The sequence below is a fragment of the Mchenga conophoros genome, linkage group LG15 (assembly GCF_057382185.1).
Source record: "Mchenga conophoros isolate Kocher_MC1m ecotype Shallow Benthic linkage group LG15, M_conophoros_male_GT1.1, whole genome shotgun sequence".
Lineage (NCBI taxonomy): Eukaryota > Metazoa > Chordata > Actinopteri > Cichliformes > Cichlidae > Mchenga > Mchenga conophoros.
In genome coordinates, this window is record NC_140540.1 from 2,373,361 (window position 1) to 2,393,024 (window position 19,664).

The 19,664-nt window shown below is 40.8% G+C and overlaps 1 protein-coding gene across 3 annotated transcripts; it reads left to right on the plus strand.

Annotated features, from left to right (window-relative positions):
• Positions 1-15,121: 15,121 nt before the first annotated feature.
• Positions 15,122-18,992, plus strand: LOC146557478 (protein FAM177A1-like). Of its 3 annotated transcripts, none has more exons than XM_085247462.1 (5): positions 15,122-15,279; positions 15,542-15,754; positions 15,849-15,915; positions 17,648-17,745; positions 17,825-18,992. In XM_085247462.1, exons 1-5 carry the CDS (start codon positions 15,211-15,213, stop codon positions 18,035-18,037), a joined length of 660 nt encoding a protein of 219 aa, XP_085103588.1. In that variant the 5' UTR covers positions 15,122-15,210; the 3' UTR covers positions 18,038-18,992. The 3 variants fall into 3 exon arrangements, with proteins under 3 accessions (XP_085103588.1, XP_085103587.1, XP_085103586.1); XM_085247461.1 differs by having other exon boundaries at positions 15,130-15,318; positions 15,542-15,748; XM_085247460.1 differs by having other exon boundaries at positions 15,132-15,318.
• The last annotated feature ends 672 nt before the right edge of the window (positions 18,993-19,664 follow it).

Sequence of the window (19,664 nt, forward strand, 5' to 3'; positions counted from 1 at the left end):
CATTGCTGCTCTTTTCCGCAGAGGCTGCTTGTTAATTGACCAAATTAATCTTGAGGCTTAGGTTAGCGCGCCGTCACTGCATTTTGGATCAATTATTCTTGGGTCTACCTAGTTTTTCTCTTTTTTTGGCTCTTGGCAATCCAGCGAGGGACACAGCAGCGTGTAGAAAATACATGGACGTAAGCTGTAGGTCTGAAAAGGGAAGAGAAAGCAGAATTGCCTTAAACCTTTTTAGGGACCACTAGAGGGAGCTCTCAAGTCTTCCTGTGTACATGTGACATTAATATTGTTAAATTCTGTTCTACTTTAGCATTAATTAACTCATTTTAGCCCAATTTGATCTCTACTGGGTTACACCAATAAACCTAAATACAGACATTTAATCATCACATTTCATTCAAGTACATTCTGTAAACAATCTCATTGCTAATGATGACCAACCGCTCTAATGACACAATCTGTTCTGAGCAACCTGCAACACACTGTGGTGCAAAATACAGTCAAAAGCCCACAAAATGTGTACTCCAGCAAAGGGCTTCACTCTTATTAGAACTTATTAGTTTTTTAATTTTAATATAGTTTAATAATTAACAAAGCTACACAGGCGGCTGTATCAGATCCTTTGTTGTGATTTGTCTGTGCTCACAGGTCATATGCTTGAAACCATCAATGATGAGTTGCTACCACACGGGTGTGACTAATGTCCGCAGGAGCTCAGTCACATCCACCCGTGATATACACCAAGTCAATAACATCATTCAGCTGTGGTCACTCTTGGCTCTTGGCCCCCAGAGGATTCACACTAAAGTCATTTTTAAGCTGAACACATGGACACAATGATGGAGGCCTCCACTGGCCAAACAGGCTGACTTCCTGTTAGCTCCCAAAACACAAGAATGGAATAAAAAATAAAATCAATAGTACAGCTCTTATTATTTAGGTTTTTATAAAAACAAAGGTTATTTGGAGTTTTAGATTGTGACGCTCACTTAATTCATTTTTTAAATGCACATTTTCTGAGTGAAAAGTATTTTTTGAGCTGGATTTCCATGATGCATTGCTAACAGTCGACTTCATGGCACCAGCTATGCTCCTGGCAGGTTAGTTAAGTCACTGCAGCCCTACCCTCAGTGGTGCCTGTAATGAGGTTACCCAGATGTAAATGCAGCTGAACTGTTTACTTTTATTTTATTTAACCTTTTTTATCCCATTAAGAGCCATTGTCTCATTTACAAGAGAAACTTGTTCCAGTCAGCTTAATAAAATCTCAACAAGAAAAAATGAAAAATAAAATAGCTAAAATTTTCAAAGCTTTACAGTTTCCCAGTGATGATTTCACAAAATCATTTATATGTCTTTTTAAGACTGCATGTCAAGACCCGTAAATCCCTTTGTAATGTATTCAATGAAGACAGAGCAACAAAGGAGAATGTCTTCTTTACAAACTGATTAAACTAATGACATCCTGAGATCTGCTGATCAAGCAGAAAATACCTGAAAAACTCTGATTTGTTACAATGGAATATTTCAACGTAAGCACTGTAGACACTTTATAATAGAGCCCTGCAATACTACAGATTTCTGTACTACACCAAGTAACTACAGGGCAAGATACCGATACTAATATTACCAGTACTAATACCAGTACAAGTAACAATGTAAATGTGTCTCACAGCACATTCTGTTGTTTAAATGAGATATTTTCTATTAAAATAATAGTTGTGAGGGTCAAAATGTTCAGACAAGAAAGATAATTCATTTATCACAATCCAGGGAGCTACATACTGAACCCAGAGGATAGAAACAAAGTATCAGTCCTACACTATTGATCAATACCTCTACTGTATAAACATTAATATGTCTCTATGATATGTCTCTGTAAGAACACTGGAGACTGTAACAGCTGTCGACGTGTCAGGTCACATTTCACTGAGTGTTATACCTGTATAACCGTGCACGTGACAAATAAAGAATCTTGAATTTTGACCATCACATGAACACAAATGGTGCAAAAACAGAGATTTGCGAGTGTAAGCCGGTGCTACTGAAACATTCTAAAGCAAAGTATAGATTTACCTGCAGACGGCGACTGCCGAGAGCTGCATGAGGCCATGTAATTCACGATGGACGTCACGATCGCTTTCAGCTGCCGCACTGTCACTGCTTCATCTTCTTTATTTCATGAATTCCAACACGATGCGCTTTCTGCTTCCCCTGACAACAACTCACAAGATAAATATATCAGAAGCTCAACCATGTGAACTGATCTGAGAGTACATCTGGACACAAACAGCCCAACTGGTCCCCGTGTGACAGCTGTGTTTAAGCTTGGAAGTTTAACGCCACGTCATCTCTTTGATTAAAATAGACAAATTATGATGCAGTTTGCTTTCCATGTATTTTGTACACTTACGCTTTAACATAATAAGAGACATTTTTACATAATACAAACACTCACTGGACACTAGATTGATAATTTCAGGATAGACCTCCGTACACCCTCAGAACTGTGTTAATTCTTCAATAAGGTTCAGAAAGGTGCTGGAAGTATTTGTTGCTGCAGATTTGTTGGCTGTACTTCCATCATACAAATCTGCTCCCACTGTGGCAAAGTGGATGAGCAGTTGTAATGCTCTCCACTTGTCCCAGATGTGTTGACTTGTTTTTGCACATTATGCACATTATTCTGTCTCTATATTTAAAGTAACAACGTAACAAAGTAACAAAGTAACAAAGTAACAATGTAACAAAGTAACAAAGTAACAAAGTAACAATGTAACAAAGTAACATGCTCTAACTATCCCGGGTTTGTTTGTGTAAACATTCTGCTGCTGGCAAAACAAACATTCTGCAAATGAAAGCAAATACTCAGTTACATGTTTCTTTATATTTTATTATGTTGCCGATTTTGACATGTGTTCATACTTCCTTTGTTCTTTCTTTTCAGTCTTCATGTAGGTCAGGTGTGAGGGAAAGCCCGCCTAGCATTTCCTGATTTGTCAAACATGACATCAGCAGGTGGAACCAAGAGGGGGGGTTTGTTCTACCATAGAAATGCTTCCTTTTGTTTGTTTCAAGGTCTAAAGGGATTTGTTAGACTTTTTTTTTTTGTAAATAGAGCCGTTTAGTTGTGTAAATGTGATAATTAGAAGTGAGAGCAGATTTTTGTCATTTTTTGTCATCTGTGTAGAGTTTTAGGTCCCTCAGTTCAAGTGAGTGGTATTGGCTGGACTCATTGAGGGGAAATTGATGGGCCTATATATAACCAGTCTCTGCCAGCTTCAGATGAGGGGGGAGGCGTGAGCTGTGTTACTGCATCCATGTACTTTCGAGTTTTGTTGATTAAGGTACTTTGGGGGGAGTTTTGTTAAGTTTCACGTATGATGGAGTCCACTGTGGAAACCTGAAATGTCTGCTTCCCTACCACCTTCCTTGACATTCAAGTCTGACTACTTCACACCCACATCCCACAGGTGCTCTGTTGGTTTGAGATCTGTGACTGTGGAAGCAGTTTGAGGTGATTTGAGCTTTGTGGCATTGTGCGTTATCCTGCTAGAAGCAGGCATCAGCAGATGGGTACAGCGGTCTAAAGGGATGAACATGGTCAGCAACAATTATCGAGTCGGGTGCGACATTTAAACAATGTTCAGTTGATACTAAGGTGCCCAAAGTGTGCCAAGAAACTATCCCCCACGCTATCACACCAGCAGCAGAAATCGAGACTCATCAGAGTAGGCAACATTTTTCCAATCTTCTTTTCAGCAGTTTCGGTGAGTCAGTGTGAATTGTAGCCTCAGTTTCTTGTTCCTAGCTGACAGGAGTGACAGCCCAGTGTCTTCTGCTGCTGTAGCCCATCTGTTTCAAGATTTGACATGTGCTGTGCATTCAGAGTTGCTGTTCTACATACCTTCGATGTAGCAAGTGGTTATTTGAGTTACTGTTGCCCTCTTATCAGCATTCAAGCCACTCTCCCTTGACCTGGCACCAGAAAAATGCTAACTGGATATTTCCTCTGTAAACCCTCGAGGTGTTTGTGAGAGAAAATCCCAGCAGATCACTTCACATTCAAAGTCCCTAAAGTCACCTTTCTTCCTCGTTCTGATGCTCTGAACTTCAGCAGGTCATCTTGACCATGGCTAAATCGACTCTTCCTAAATGTGTCTGGCTGACTGCGCACTAAAACATGCTAGAACAGATTCATACTCCCCTTCATTGTCGTGCTTTGTTTTCATATTTATGGCGTCTGGATCTTTTCTAAAGCTGCAAATCATTCCAACCAGACAGTGATGTCTTTTTAACGTATTGCACGTTTCACATTTATCACTTGATGTCTGTAATGCCAGCAACTCGATCAGCACCTGGGGCACAGATGAAACGTATTCGAGCTTGCCCTGAAAGGTATTTTGAGTTAAGGTGTTTGAACTAGGAAATATTTCAAATGCATAAAGATGAATCGGAGTGCCTTAGCACACAAATAAGTTTCTTTCCCTCTGAGTACTTTTTTTTTTTAATTCTGCTTTTAGCGAATAATCTTATATCCTTGCCTTTTTGCTCTGTTGATTCAGATGTAATGAGCTGCATTAATATGCCCATGCAAACAGCGAGGCCCTGAGTTAACTGGATGTTTTGATGTGTGGACTCAGAATGCAAACATGGGAAAATGAATTTCTGTGATAGGCAGTTTCCCTCAGAGGAAGATGGATCAGAGCTGATAAACACCTCAGAGTCAGAGGCAGTGATTAGGACACACAAATGCTGCCTTATTTTTTTCCTCCTTTAGATGAGGTGTTGTGGATTAAGCCAAGCTTGTTCATTACAGACACCTAGAGATGGAAGAAACACGCCTGTGTGTCTTGGTTGGATGTTTTGGGAGGGTTTGCATCATAGGTTGCGCTCTATTAACAATTCAAATGCATCTACCGCAGCACGAATGCCACCAAAATGTAAAAGGCACATAAACCCGGTGACACCCTTTCTAGCTTTTCATTCTGCTGTGGTTTCACTGCTTGCAAAATCCACACAAAAGCAGAGTAAGCAATGAAAGCCTTTTTTTATCAGCACAGCTGGTGCCCAAATATCCCGTGAAATAGTATTTAATATTCTCTCCCCCTCTTTCACTGAGGAGATGCTGCCTCATTTCCTTTGTGCTCTTGTATTACAGAAAGTCAGACCTGCCTGCGCCTACCTGCTGCTTGTCATATGCTACTCTGATGTAAGCTCTTTTAAAGGTCCTATTAGCGTACTGTTATGATAATGTGCACTGTCGAGCTTTATGCTGATTCTAATAGCTATGCTTGTTTGCCTCTAACATAAAGCAGGGAGTTAAATATTGCCCTGTGTATCGTGATATAGCTGCGGGACCTTTTTCAGGCAACATTTCTTTATATTTGGACGTGCTAGCCAAGTGCTATCAACTACATTCACATTTGGAAAAACTGCTAATTGCTAAATAGCTCATTCTCAAGCAAGTTCTTGAGTGAACAAGTGTCCTTGTTCCTAAGTAGTTTTAAGGACATTTAGGTGCTCATCTAAGGTAGTGATCATGTTAATGTAGCTAAACGCCATCCTTGAGCTCCCCACCGGTGTGTTTAGTTCTGATGAGCGGGCGTGGATACCTGTGGTGCGCACATGCTGGTAGGATGGGAGGAAGCCCGAAGCCACACATTCAAAATACAGAACTTGCGAGTTGCCAAGTGGCATCGCAGCAGAGATGGTAAGCTGTCTGAAAGCTGCTGCCAGCTAGCCCTCACCACGAGTTAGTGTTACATGTCAGTTAGAAATCGTCCTTCTGTTTTTTAACATTTAGAAGCAGACGAGCAACACGTACAGCCTGAAAGCAGTACTGAAGCTGCAGCTGAATAGTACGGGGCCCTGCATTGATTAAATGATCAAGAGATGCTATTTAAACATGTTTTTTTCTTTGAATAATGATTATGTTAAATATGGTGCAAGTTGTGCACGTGTCATTTGTAGTTTTTCTATTTTAAATTCCTGATTTGAAAATCACACAAACTTCCTTCCTGATGATTATCAGACGAACGGGTGTGTGGCTGCGCTCACACTGTCCACCCACTTCAATCACTCATGTGCTATATGTGCTATATCACTCATATTTACTATGATACATAATCTAGTAAATAGGAAAGAAGTGCAGGCAGCTGTGGAGACATTTCACACCCAGAATTATCAGAATAATTTTCTATTATCTTTCTAATTATCTCATTGTATTTTATGCCATAGACTCCTCAACAATGCTATTTATTGACGGCCACGATATCCTTAATCTATCTCTACGGTTAAACACATGTTTTAAACACACGTCTGCGTGTACCTGAGTTCATTTATAACTTTGGTGGAACTGTATCTGCCTACAAAAGCATGACACAAACTGCAGATGTGACTGTGCTATGAAGTACAAATCTGTAACATATTTGCTGTAAATGATCCCATTAAAGCAAAAATAAATAAATTTTAAAAAATAGCCGTTTTTAGCAGGAGTCCCAGTGTGATCAAAGCTGCAAATGTTTAATAAGCAGCTGTCGTATGTGATTCCAGCTGATGTTTAAATAATTGTTTGCTTTTATTTTTAATAATGTTACTCAGGCTGAGCAGAAGGAAAGCATTTCTGTGAGCACTCTCAGCTCACTTGGCCTCTTGTTTTTCTCTAGACCACAAACATCCAGGACACAATGAAAGATGGTCTGGGTGGACTACTTTTTGGCGCGTCATCAGACAGTTTTGTAGTCTGTTATTCGGTGGATGATATAGGCTTATGGGATCCATGTGATGTCAGCAAATTTTGCACCACCTCCAGTGTTTTTTGTGTCTTATATCTGCACATTTATCACTTTTCATAGTGTTACATGACATGCAAGGGTTCAGAATAGGGCTAGCAATGTCAATTGCCCCAAATGCATGATGTGAAACAACACACCACAAAGCATAAAATGCTCCGAATAGCATTCCAGGTGCCTTGGGAGCATTTGGTGCCTTAGTCATATGCTGTTTCGTCATTTGGTAAGCTGGTAACAGTATTTTAGTACCAGCATGGTGCTTTGCTTAAATTTATCATACGTCTCAATTCCAAAATAGTTGAGATGCTGTGAAAAATGGGAATAAAAATGGAAAGCAATAAATATTGTAAATCTGTATTTTATTCAGAATAGAGCATAGAAAACATGTTTAAACTTCATTTAATGGACCGTTGTGTGAAAAACATTACTAACACCACAGTGTAGCATCCCCCTTATTTAACAGTCCGCAAACGGGATTTGGTGAATTTCTGGGAGAGGAATATTGTCCCATTCTTATCGCTGTTCTAAGCTGCTCTACAGTCCAGGGTCGTCTTTGTTGCATATTTTGTTTCATGATGATCCAAATGCTTTGAATTGGTGAATGTGCTGCACTGCAGGCAGGTCAGTTCAGCACCTGGACTTTTCTACTACAAAGCCAAGGCCTTCCATGAAAAAAGACATCATCTGAATGGGAACAGATGTTCCTGTAACACCTGTATATAACTGTCAGCATTACTGGTGCCTTTTGCAAGCTGCCAGTTCCATAGGCACTGAATGTGCTGTCCACTCTTTCCAAAAAAGAACTTAAAATGTGGATTTATCTGCCCACAGAGCAGTTTTCCACTTCTCTTTGGTCCATATTAAATTAGATTTGGTCCAGAGAAGCCGTGTGTTTTTCCCACAGAGATTTCTCCATATTCTCAGACTATGAATGATGTTTTATAGATTAAAGTTTTTATAATTTAAAATTGAGGAATGTTACTCTGAAGTTGTTCAACAATTTCCAGGTGGAGTTAATTGCAGATTGGTGAACTTCCCATTTTTACTTCTTAAAAACTCTATAATATAAACTTTTTTTTTTTAAATTTCATAGCATTTCTTTTCTCCCTATGATATTTAGCTTCCATCTTCTTGTGCGTATCCATTGCAGGGTCATGGGCGGGGCTACAGGCTATCCCAACTACCTGAGAGGGAGGGTACACCCTGCACAGGTCACCAGGCCATTGCAGGACTAACACATAGAGACAGACCACCGTTCATATTCACGTTCTTGGATTCACCAATTAACCTAACCCCAGTAACTGCATGTCTTTGAAGCCATAGTACCTGGAGAACATGCAAATTTCCCACAGAAAAGCCAGATGGTGGATTTGAACCCAGGACCTTCTTGCTGTGAGGAAACTGTGCTAACGATCGTGCTGTGCAAATATTTTTATGACTGATTGTGTTTCAGAAATGATAACAAACCTTCAAATAAATGTGTCACAATAAACTGCTGTAAGCAGGAATAAGAAGCTCGACAGAGGCGACAGCACTATTCATAAATCTTAACTGAACACTGCATTGCAGTCACACAGAATTAAGCTTAATGCATGCTTGACTTGGACTGTCTGTCACGTATGGCTACAGAAGTTTTGAGTACATCTTTTAATTCCCTTTTTCACAGAGAAGAAGGGATTATTTCTTGGACATAACTCTGGTGGTTGATTAGTATTATATCCAGTGGGAAGGAGTAGTTCGGCTGTATGACAGGGAATGTCACCGTTCACTACTTCAGCCTTTCAGTGTGGCTAACCTTCAGCTGAAATACGGGCAGAGCACAATAACTGCCGGGGAGGTGCTAAGACATTTGTTAAAGTGTGACAATGAGCGAGGAGTTAATGCGAGCTGAAGAAAAGTGAGTGATTCATTCGCTGGCTGACTACTGTGACTGTCATTAGTGAAGGGAATGGAGCGTCGAAGCAGACTGAAAAGACTCATGAAATATTTTTCCTTTCAGAAGGTGGCTACGTTTCTGCTGCAGTGCCTCTATAAGCATATAACCAGAACTGATGGATAAAGGAACACTGGTCAGTTTCTGCCTCACTGAGCCCCAGAAAACTTTCCACAATGGCAGATAAATATCAAAAAGAGCTTTTTGTGACGTAATAAGACTTCTAAACTAAAAAAAGAAAAAAATCATCATATAATGCTTCACAGCAAATGCAAATGGACAAATGCATCTGATCTAAAATGTGAGCTGCTCATGTACCTTCTACTTTAGTGCTAAAAGATGCTGAAAGGTTAGCCTCGCGCTGGCGGCTACAAACCACATGGGTGATGACTGTGGCACGCATCACATTTCTAAATATGAATCCTCATGCTAAGCTGACGAATAACAAGTTAACATGAGACAATGGTAGAAATAAAATTAAAAAAGCATCAGACCTGCTACTCATACTTTTCACTGTCAGAAACCACAGCCTGGTTTTCTTATTGAAATCACAGCGTAACATTCAAAGCTGGGAAGACGATCACATCCCTTTCTAAACTCACGTGTGCTGGTCTTTAAATAATGTCAAAAAAATCAGAAAAATTATCTGAAACATCCAAACTGAACAGTCTAGTAGTGCAGGCGCATGTATAGAGTAGAATAGAATAGAATAAACCTTTATTATCCCACAGATGAGAAATTTTGGTGCTACACAGCTCTTATAGCAAGGGGAATATAAAATATAAGAGGGAGACACAAAGTGGTCCTATAAGCAACTTATTGAGCCCTTATACTTTATACACCCTGTTGTCTTAACAACAGGGTGTATAAAGGTTGGTTTTATTATTATGAAACATGATATATATGCTAAGCAAGAATAATTCATAATTTCCTAATAATGTTCTGTTTATATCTTTAAATCTTGAGAACATGGAAACAGCTTAGCTACCCTTCCACCGCCTGCCTCATATACTAAACATCAACAATGACAAAGTGACATTATTATAGTCTCACATACAGATATTCGAGGGTTCAGGAGCCCAAAAAGAAAACTATATTTATAGCTTTTCTATATATAAAAATGGTGTTTTAACTTCCAGTTCAGGTCATGCAGTAACATTTTACCTGATCATAAATTCACATGAAACAACAGTTCTGTCTCAGTCGAGTGAAGCTTTAAACTCGTCCTTACATTTGTCACCGTGTAGAAGTTTGGAGATCAACCTTTAAAACTGCTGCAACTTACTACAAAGAACCAAAAAGGAGCCATATTAATGAGGCTGTTGTTAGATAGTGCAAATAATTTTCCAAACAAAATCAAAGTCGCTCCTACAAAAATGTACCGTTTCCCTTTTCTGATTTTCAAACCAGAGGAGCACAGATGATTGCAGCGTGGGGGTATTTAAAGTGTCACTGTGCAAAAAGCTAGAAAACAGAAGGGGGTTAAAAGGAGATCCATTTGTGTTGCGGAGGTTAAATTATGGAATAATTCAGATATCAGTTTTAAAAAGTTTCCAAATGTATTTCTGAGGCTTACAGGTGCCGTTTCATTTACTTCCATTTTTAGATGGTAGGGGAGCTTTAATAGAGACTTTGGGCCTGACATGTGTAAGTGTGAGCCTGGCCACTCACTCCTTGGTACACGGACTGTGGAGTTTATGCGATTAGTGAATAAAAGAAGTCTAAGTAATCTAAAAGTTAGAGTCTGAATGTGCTGTTAACGCCAGAGTTTGGAGAGTCCCAGCAGTGAGCCAGACTCTGCATGTGGATTTAAGCCATTTCTGCCACGTAACCATGTGTCAGACAGCGTATTTTTATTTCAGCTGTCTTGGTTGAATCATCACCTCTCAAGATCTCCCTTGTCTGTTCCCGTGTTTTGCAGAGCCGTTAACGGCACTCCTACAACCTCAATGAAAGGTATGCGCGAGGCCGTATAAAGCTATAACTATCTGGAAGCAATGGGCCAGCGAGAGGGATGATTCATCTCGACAGCAGAGCTCATATCACTCCGGGTGTAAAAGGGACATCGCTGAGAGAGAGCATGCCATAATATGGATGCCATCATGAAAAGCTGAGACAATGCACTCCTTAGCGAGGAGCACACATACCGTGCAGCGCACAGGATTGTCCTGCACACACACATCATTTCCACAGAGTTTGCTCGGAACACCTGAATAAACTTTGCTCAGGGTTTAGGAATAATAGCTCGGCGCAGTCCTAATATCTGCGATTATACTGGAACTGATTTCATAAATATGCTCTTATCCAGTCCGGGAAGTCAAATCAGTGAGTCCTTATTTAAAGCGCGAACAGCTTCTCTCAAAGCCAGAAAAGGTGAACACATCCACAAACGCAGGTTGTTATTTGGCTGCTGTTTTTTTAACACCTTATTTGGTGCAGCTGAATCAAATCCGGGACTGTTTACCCTCTCGGTGTTGGCTCCTGGCAGGAGTGGAGCACGAGCCAATCAAATCAGATCAGCATGAAACAACAGCTCCCCAGCCAGCCCGACACAGGTGATTTCATGCCACTTCCAACTGAATCCTGGAGAGGACAATTTAAGGTGAGGATCCAGTCAAAAAACAAAAATTTTAAGTGCTCTCTCTGTAGAAAATCCAAAGCCTCGATCTCTCTCAAGTTTTAAAGACAAAGTAAAAAAAATGAAAATAACTTTTAAACTGTACCTACTTATTTAATAAGTAGTGCTGTGCAGCAATGCAAATTTTGCTATAAACACAGATCCCGTCTTTAAAGAGCTTACACAGCTTATGTAGGGAGATGAGGGTCACGAGATGAATCATCATTAATTTGGAAATTCTGGACACATTTAATTTATTTAACATTAGTTAAACACACCTTGGTTAATTTTGAAACTGGGTTTTTTGGAGCCCTGGAATGTAAATGTGTCTAACGCAGCTTCTGTTGTTCAAATGTGCTATAAGCTTTAAAGAAAATAAACATGACAGTCAACACAAAAAGGTTCGACATGTTCCATGCTGCATGTTTATGTTGTCATTTTTCATTTCCAACAGTAAGAATAATTTAGCACAGTTCACTGTGCTGTTTACTGAACTTAAAGGACAGAAACAAAGTATCCTATTCTGCTAGTATCAGCGTAGGTATCAGTGCTATCGATATTTGGACTGATCCCCCCACCTCTGTTAATTAGTGCTTTATTGGAGCAGGTATAATACAAAACTCCTTAGTGTGGTAGCAGATTCTTGGATCTGCAGTGAAACAATATGTAACAACTTCTAACAGCAGTGACCTTTTCCATAATTTTCCACAATGTTTTATCTGATTTCCAGCAGCCGACCTGAGTAATCGTGTGACAGATTACAAATGGCCTGTTTAAGTGCTATTGTCCGCTGTTAATGGGAAACAAGACTGAACAAATGAAAAACAGCGAGACAATTTATGATTTGCTCTATTTCAAGCAAACTAGGTGGGAAGAGGTAAAGCTGTGAATCCCGCGAGAGGGCAAAAGCAATATCCACAGAAAAGGAGGAGGATGTTAAAAGAACCTTAGCGTGAGAGGATCGAGGGACTTTCTAGATATGAGGTAGTCTAGTTTGGCTCAGAACTAATAAAACTGTTTTTAAATGAAGCTGATTTCCGACCTCAAGCAAACATTTTTGTGAAGTCACAAAATGAGGCAGACAGGGATTTTTTATGGGGTGACTTTAGCTTTTAGATCTCATGACATCATAGCTGTGAGAGTTAGTGGCTGCTGGCCCCCTGAGCAAATCCTTCCTGTCGAAGTGATTTCTTTTTTCAGCTACCCAGGGAGGGAATTCGTGACTAAACAAGATGAGTGATTATTCGATGTGCAGATATTCAGGTTCCTGCTCGTGATTTGTATAAATTGGCACCCAGAGCCAAATAATTCACCACCGATTCAATTGCACAGCTGCCTCAGAGAGTTGGATGAATGTCTACTGACATCTACTGGTTGAAAATGTAATTTCATGAGTGGGACCAATCACAAGCAGAGATGATGCAGTCAGAGTTCTATCAGCTGTTAAACGTATTCAAAGTGCCATCAGTGTAAAGTGCTGTGCAGAAGCCGCCAGTCATGTCTTTATATTTTTCTTGCAAAGACACAGACGTTTGAGATAACTTAGTGAAGAATTTTAAATTGTCGCTATGTTACTGTAACAAAAACATGTCATTTGTTTTCATTTTTTCCAAAGTCATTGAAAAATGCCAAAGATAAAACTGTTTGACAGACATAAGATAGTATTTTTCCCACAGTCAAAGAGCTATTAACTGAAAACTTGAGACATCTCTGCATGGTGTGGAGGGCAGGTGGGGGACAAAAGCAGAAGTGTCAGGCCTAAAGAAAACTATCTACAGCAGACTTTATCCGTCTACTGTTCACTGAAGCCTTATGGGCTCAGTGGAAAGGTGGCTGTCAAGAGGCCATTGTTAACTGGGACAAAGGGGTGAGTGTATGTCAAGATACACAAAAACTAGACTGAAAATGAGTGACAATGCAGTGATGAATCCAAATTTGACATTTTTGGTTCAAATTGTCATCAGTATGTCCAGAGGAGGTCAGCCGAGAGGTACAACACTGAGTGCCTACAGCCATCTGTAAACCACGGTATAGGCTCTGTCATGGTTTGAGACTGCGGTCAGCCAGTAGTGTTGGGAATGTTGTCAAATTTGATGGACGTATGATCCCAGAAAGGTACAGTCAGATTTTGATCCTGCAGCACCATCAGGAGAGCATCTGATTGCAGATGGCTTCATTTTGTATCATGACAATGATCTCAAACACACTGTCAATGCAGTAAAATCATACCAGGATAGAAAATCCACACAATGGAAAACTATCAGTCATGGATCGGCCCCCTCAGAACTCAGATCTTATCATTACTGAGGCAGGGTGGATCCTCGACAGAAAACAAAACAAAGGGCAGCCAGCACCCAAAGAAGATCTTTGAATGTCCTTCAAGAAGCCTGAAGAACTAGTCCTGAAGACTACCTAAATACATTACACGAAAGCTTGACTAAGAGAGTTCAGGCTGAAGAATAAAGGTGGTCTTACCAACTATTTGACTTTCAAGCTTTTTAGAATTGTACAAACCAATTTCAATAAATCACTGTAGCTGGTTCTTATGTTCCCAGCAAAACGTTGGTTTTAAATACAGTTGGTCTGGGACTTTTGCACAGCAGGGTAATAATATAGATAATTTATAATAATAGGCCATAATAATGTACTTATACATGAAATAAGGTTCAAAATGAAATGTTACAGCCACTTTAACAGATTCTTTGCCTCTTGGAATATTCCAGCAGGCTGTTCAATAATTCATTCATGGTTAATCCGCAGGTTAACATTAGTTTAAAGCTTTTTTAATGTTCTTTTTCTCTTAACTATAGCTGAGATTTAGTCCTATATTATGGACATGTTCTCTTCTTCCACTGTCTGTGATTACATGAACTAATTCTTTTGATTCCAGGATTGGAAAAAAGAACACTATCGCGTCAAGGCTTTAAATGTGAGTTCAAAGGGGACCAATTATGCTTTTCGTTTGTCTCTTTTATGTCATAAACAGTGTAAGAGGTCAGTGTATGCCTGTGAGCCTAAAACCCAGCGTGATCTAAATTCTCAGACTGTTTCTTCTACTCTTGGCTCGATAATGTCAGTGGGAGTGAATATCCTTAATATGGCCATCTTGGGCACGTGTCTCTGCCTGTGAGCACAGATGTCCCACCAGCGTGGCTGATAAACACTGTGTTTGTGAGGACAGACAGTCAGCAAAAATTTAAATAGGAGATCAAATGTATGTATTTATGTATAACTGTAAATAATGCAAACCTACTATAGTACAGTGCAAAGGTGATATTAACACATACCGTACAATATTTGTCTGAAATAAAATTTTTAAAAAGCCTTCCTGTTTGACATGTCCCCTAGATATTTAGGTTGATCCACGGATATCCCAGTTTAATGGCAGGTCTTTTCTGGTTTCCGTGACACTGAGCACAAAACCAGGACCCTGAAACTTCATCACAGTCGCCTTTATTTGAATCCTGTGATTTCTCTGCTGCTGCTGCTGCTGCAGCGGGGAAAGCCTTGTTAAAATAACATGTAGTTGTAATGTATATTTTTTTTATAATGTTACACCGAAACTATAAATGAAATCTAACAATAAACATTCAATATAAATAAAATAAATCACAACAAATACATAACAAGTCTGACAATAATTTACAGAAAGATTTCAGAATATTTACATATCTGTTTGTCAAACAGTAAAGACGCCTTTTATTTTCTTTTTATGTATTTTTTTTATATTTTATTTTGATATTTGTCGTGAAAAGCGCCGTGACCGTTACGCGCACGAGGCGCGTGACGGCACTTCCGGGCCGGGCCGTACGGAGGCGCGACGTTGCTGTGGGCGGAGCATCCCGAGATACAAAGAAGACGCAACAATGGCCGATATATCCCTCTATCTCACCAACGTTAATGTGTCGATAGGACGGAACATGGACGTGCGGCCGGTCGGTAGTCTCGCCTCCATAATTACCGCCGTTAGCGAGGTGATAGCAGCCTTGCTAACGATGAAAGTGTAGCTTGTTGTCACTTGTCAGCTGTGTCATGGTTGTTCTCCTTGGTGAAGATGTTACTATTAGATATTTGTCGTTTTTGTTTGTTTGTGATGTGTGTTTGTTCACAAAGGCACCTTCCAGCTCCTGGTTTCTCTTATTTCACTGACCTGCTGTTTAGTCTGAATATCTCTGCTTCCTTGCTATGTCTCCCCAGAATCACAGTCCAAACCCTCCCAACGACTTTGAGAGTGTGGAGCTGGAGGAGCTGGATAAAGGAGTGCAGCAGAAGGAGAAGGCACCCCGGCGGATCATCCATTTTTCCAGCGGTGAGACGATGGAGGAGTACAGCACAGACGAGGAGGAGGATGGAGAGGAGAAGGAGCAGGAGAGGAAGGACCTGCTGTCCTCCCCGGTCGATGCGGTGAGGGTGAGGACCAGTGAGCGGACAGTAGATTAGATAACAGAAACTGTGTCGTCTCTTTTTGTTCTTAAGTAACTGTTACATTTGATTCGTGCTGCAGTCAAAGATGACCTGGGGGCCTTACTTCTGGTTCCATATGTGGAGAGCGGCTACGTCCACCATCTCAGGTTTGTGTAGCAACATTTATTTTACATATGCTTTATTAAACTCTTTAGGACACTTCTGACTTTTACTATGCATCGCATCACTTAGGCTCTTATTTTAGGAAATGTTGCAGAGGTTTAATAGAAACTGGAAAAGCGGTAATATTGCTGATAATATTTACCTCTTATTTCTCACAGAAATTAAAAAAAAAGCAGTGATTTGCATATATCTTTTAATTTTAGGAGATTATTGGTTTTGCACAGGTTCAGATCACCTCCAGGATGCGGTTACGTAACTTGCTTATTCATAAATGTGAAATTTTAGTCCTAATAGTCAATTATGGATGTTCTGCCACAATTGAAAGTTTTCCTGAAGAAGAAGTCTTGATAAAAAATAAAACATAGAGTCTTACACAATTTACTGCAGCGTCCTCGGTTATTTTATATTTGGATGTTATCATTTTCACCCAGTAGCGGGTCGTTACAGATGTGTTTCAGCTCCACAGTGTTACAGAACAAGCAACAAGCCATCAGTTTCTAAACCAAGATTGTGTAAATTGATTTAAAACTGCTTTAAACTGGCTGCCCATCCGTTTTATTTAGCAGTCTTCCTCCACATCAAGTATTCCAGGCGGGACACCGAGGCCTTCCTAACCTGGCTGAGAGCTTAATCTCTACAACATGCACTGGCTCCGCCTCAGTTTCTGCACACATGATGCCACTCGCTTATTCCAGATGACGCTGTGGCTAGCATCTGACTGTTAGTGGATATTGGGGAACCTTCTGTTATATTACCCATCACGTCATTTGTCAGTCGCCTGTATCTTTTGCTCCAGTTTGGGTTTTTTTCTTTCGCTACAGAATGAGATTGTCAAGCAGGCCAGCACTGTCGCTACACCTGCCATAAATGTTGCCATACGATGGAGTCAGTCTGCTATCACTCTGTGATTTATGGTGTCAAGTTGGCAGTGAAATGTTTATCATAATACAGCAGTTACCTCGCCTTGTCATCAAAAGCAACACCTTCAAACTGCGGCCAATCATTTAATCGCCACAAGTTGCAGTCGGCTGCAGAGTGTCAGAAAATGAACAGACAGCGAGAGACAGAGCTCTGAATCAGCAGGTAGCTTTGTGGTGTTTCAGGGGCTCGGCTAACATTATGTCAGCATGGTGGTGTTCTTCGTAGTATTGACATTTATTTAATAAGATATCTGTATTTGGTGCTCCTCTATCAATACTATACGCGTGCAAAATATCGCAGCACTACGCAGTGATAAATTAAAGAAGCTTGCTTTGCGTTCTGCTGTAGGAGAAACCAGATTCACGACTGAAGAGCGAACACAGACGAGCTCCTGTCACAACACTGTCCAGTGATATAGGAGGGGCGGGTCTAACACAGTCCAGCTTTATCACAACGGACAGGTACGGCGTCAGCATCACCATCAACCTGCCAATCCTCTTTTTCATCCCTCCACCCCCTGCTTGTGAGGTTCTTGAACTCTTTCACTTGAGGCGGCTGTCGTCGGGCAGTTTGACAGGACCGTGACCTCTGACTCGGAGGTGCTAATTCTCATCTTAGCCAATTTGCACTCAGCTGCAAACTGTGCGACGTGCCAGCTCGAGGTCACCGCTTGATGAAGCTGACAGCCAGCTGTGAATGGCCGACCAAAGCTGGCTAACACTTAAAACCTGACTCACTGCTGCGTGACTTGATCAGCTTGTATTTTATAACCACGTATTCCTTTTGTTTCCACAGCTTGCGACTACCTCGGGGAGAGGATGGCCTCCCTGTTTGGGATAACATCAGCCAAATATCAGTACGCCATTGATGAGTACTACAGGATAAAGAAAGAGGTAGGAAGCTGTCTAATTCAGAGACGATGTTCATGATTATTCTGTGTCATTTAAAAACATGTTTGTGTCATTTGGTCAGAGGGAGGAAGAGAAAGAGGAAAACCGTCTGTCAGAAGAAGCTGAGAGATCCTTCGAACAGCTACGATCCCGGGAAGAGGTGGACGAGCCGATCACTGACCGCGTGGAGGAGGAGGCGGCGACCGCTCGCCCTGATGTCACCTATCAGGTGGAGAATGAAAATCAGGCAGCTCCGAGCACCATCCAGGTCCCTGCCATCGTGACAGCAACCTAACCATCCCTGGAAGAAGGAGAATCTCCTCCCGGTGTCTGTTTTTTAAAGCAGGAACACTGTCTTGGTTTGTGTACAGCACAGCTTTAGATGGGCGGCACTGCTGCTTTGTGGTTGAATGGCGGTGGCAGCAGAGCTGCGACAGTGCAGGAATTAACTCCTGGATAACATGTAGCGTATTTTGATCTTTGAATAAATTCAAATTAACAAGAGGTGTATTGTTAAAAAGAGAGAGAGAAATATAGCTTGGGGAAATGTCATGTGCCAACTGCTAACACAGTTTTCTTTCCATCGTTTGCCCTTTTAGAGCAGGTTTCCTCTTTGATAAGTTCATCCAGTGTGCAGTGAAGCGTCGCTCCCTTGTGCCTCCACCGGTACTGTGCCTAAATCACCGATACAGCCAAGTCAGCGCCACGTGTTGTCATTGCAGACATAAAACAGCCTTGAATTTAGTGAGCGCACTCTACACTGGATAACGTGTTACACGTAGGTTTTGTAGTTTTTGTCGTTCTTGGAGCACCAGACTGCACCAACCAGCTGGCCTTCCTAACACTCCTCACACGCTGATTGGTTCTGTTTTTGTGTTGATGTGTATTAAGCCTGCGTTACGTTTAATGTCTGTGGAAGCACTGAGCAGATTTAGTCCTGGTTACCAGAACAACTACGGATCACAGGACTGACATCTAATTTAAAAAACCAGTGGAAACAGGTTCAGCTGATCTGTGTGGCTCTTCTGCCTCATCCACTGTAAATGTGAACACAGATGTGGCGCGTAAGCCTTTGGTAATGGCAGGGAGCATTGTGACACTAAGTCTGCAAAATGACTTATTTCTAACTGTTTTTATTACCATTTTTATATTTATGTATTTATTTTACTGAACTGACTGAGCACTTAATTTTTGGATTTTTCTATTGTTTTTCATGATAAACTGTTAATAAATTTATTGTCTGACTTTTAGACTCGTCTGTGTGGGAGTTTTTTTAATTTCAGGACGGCAAACATAAACAAGATTAATAGAGGCAGCTTTCATTTTAAAAGTCGATGTTGGCAGTGCTGCTGATTCGTGCCCTTTAAAGGCTCAGAGCGCGGCCACAGTGCGAGCGACATGAGCGATTGGCTTTGTCAGTCCTGACGAACAGCCCGTGTCATTGTGTATGCAGACCGCTCTGAGGTCACAGACCCTGTCCGCTCGCAGCACAATGTGCCCATTTTCAGGCCAGAGGAGGTTTCTGTGGTCATGAACGGCCTCCTCTGCAGTCATTCTGATGACATAAACAACAGTAACGCACGCTTAGCTCAGCTCAGAGGTGGGAGAATATTCAAAACTGGTAGGGTTTTGAATAAGAGGGTGGCACGAATATCCGTCTGATAATATTTCAAACCAATTCAATACCAAACCACAGCTTTAGCACATTACAGTCATTTAAGACGAGCGCCATGAGTTTCAGTAGGGCAGCAGGTGTGAAAAGGACACTGAGAAAAAATGAATATTTTTTAGATTTACAGAAAAAATTCTCCAATATTCTCTGAAGTTCTTATGGAAGAAACCCTGAATAACTTTAAGCTTATGAAGTCAAATAATTAATAGGAAGAAAAACCGTTTGTTTAAGTGAAGACAAAAAGTCTCCC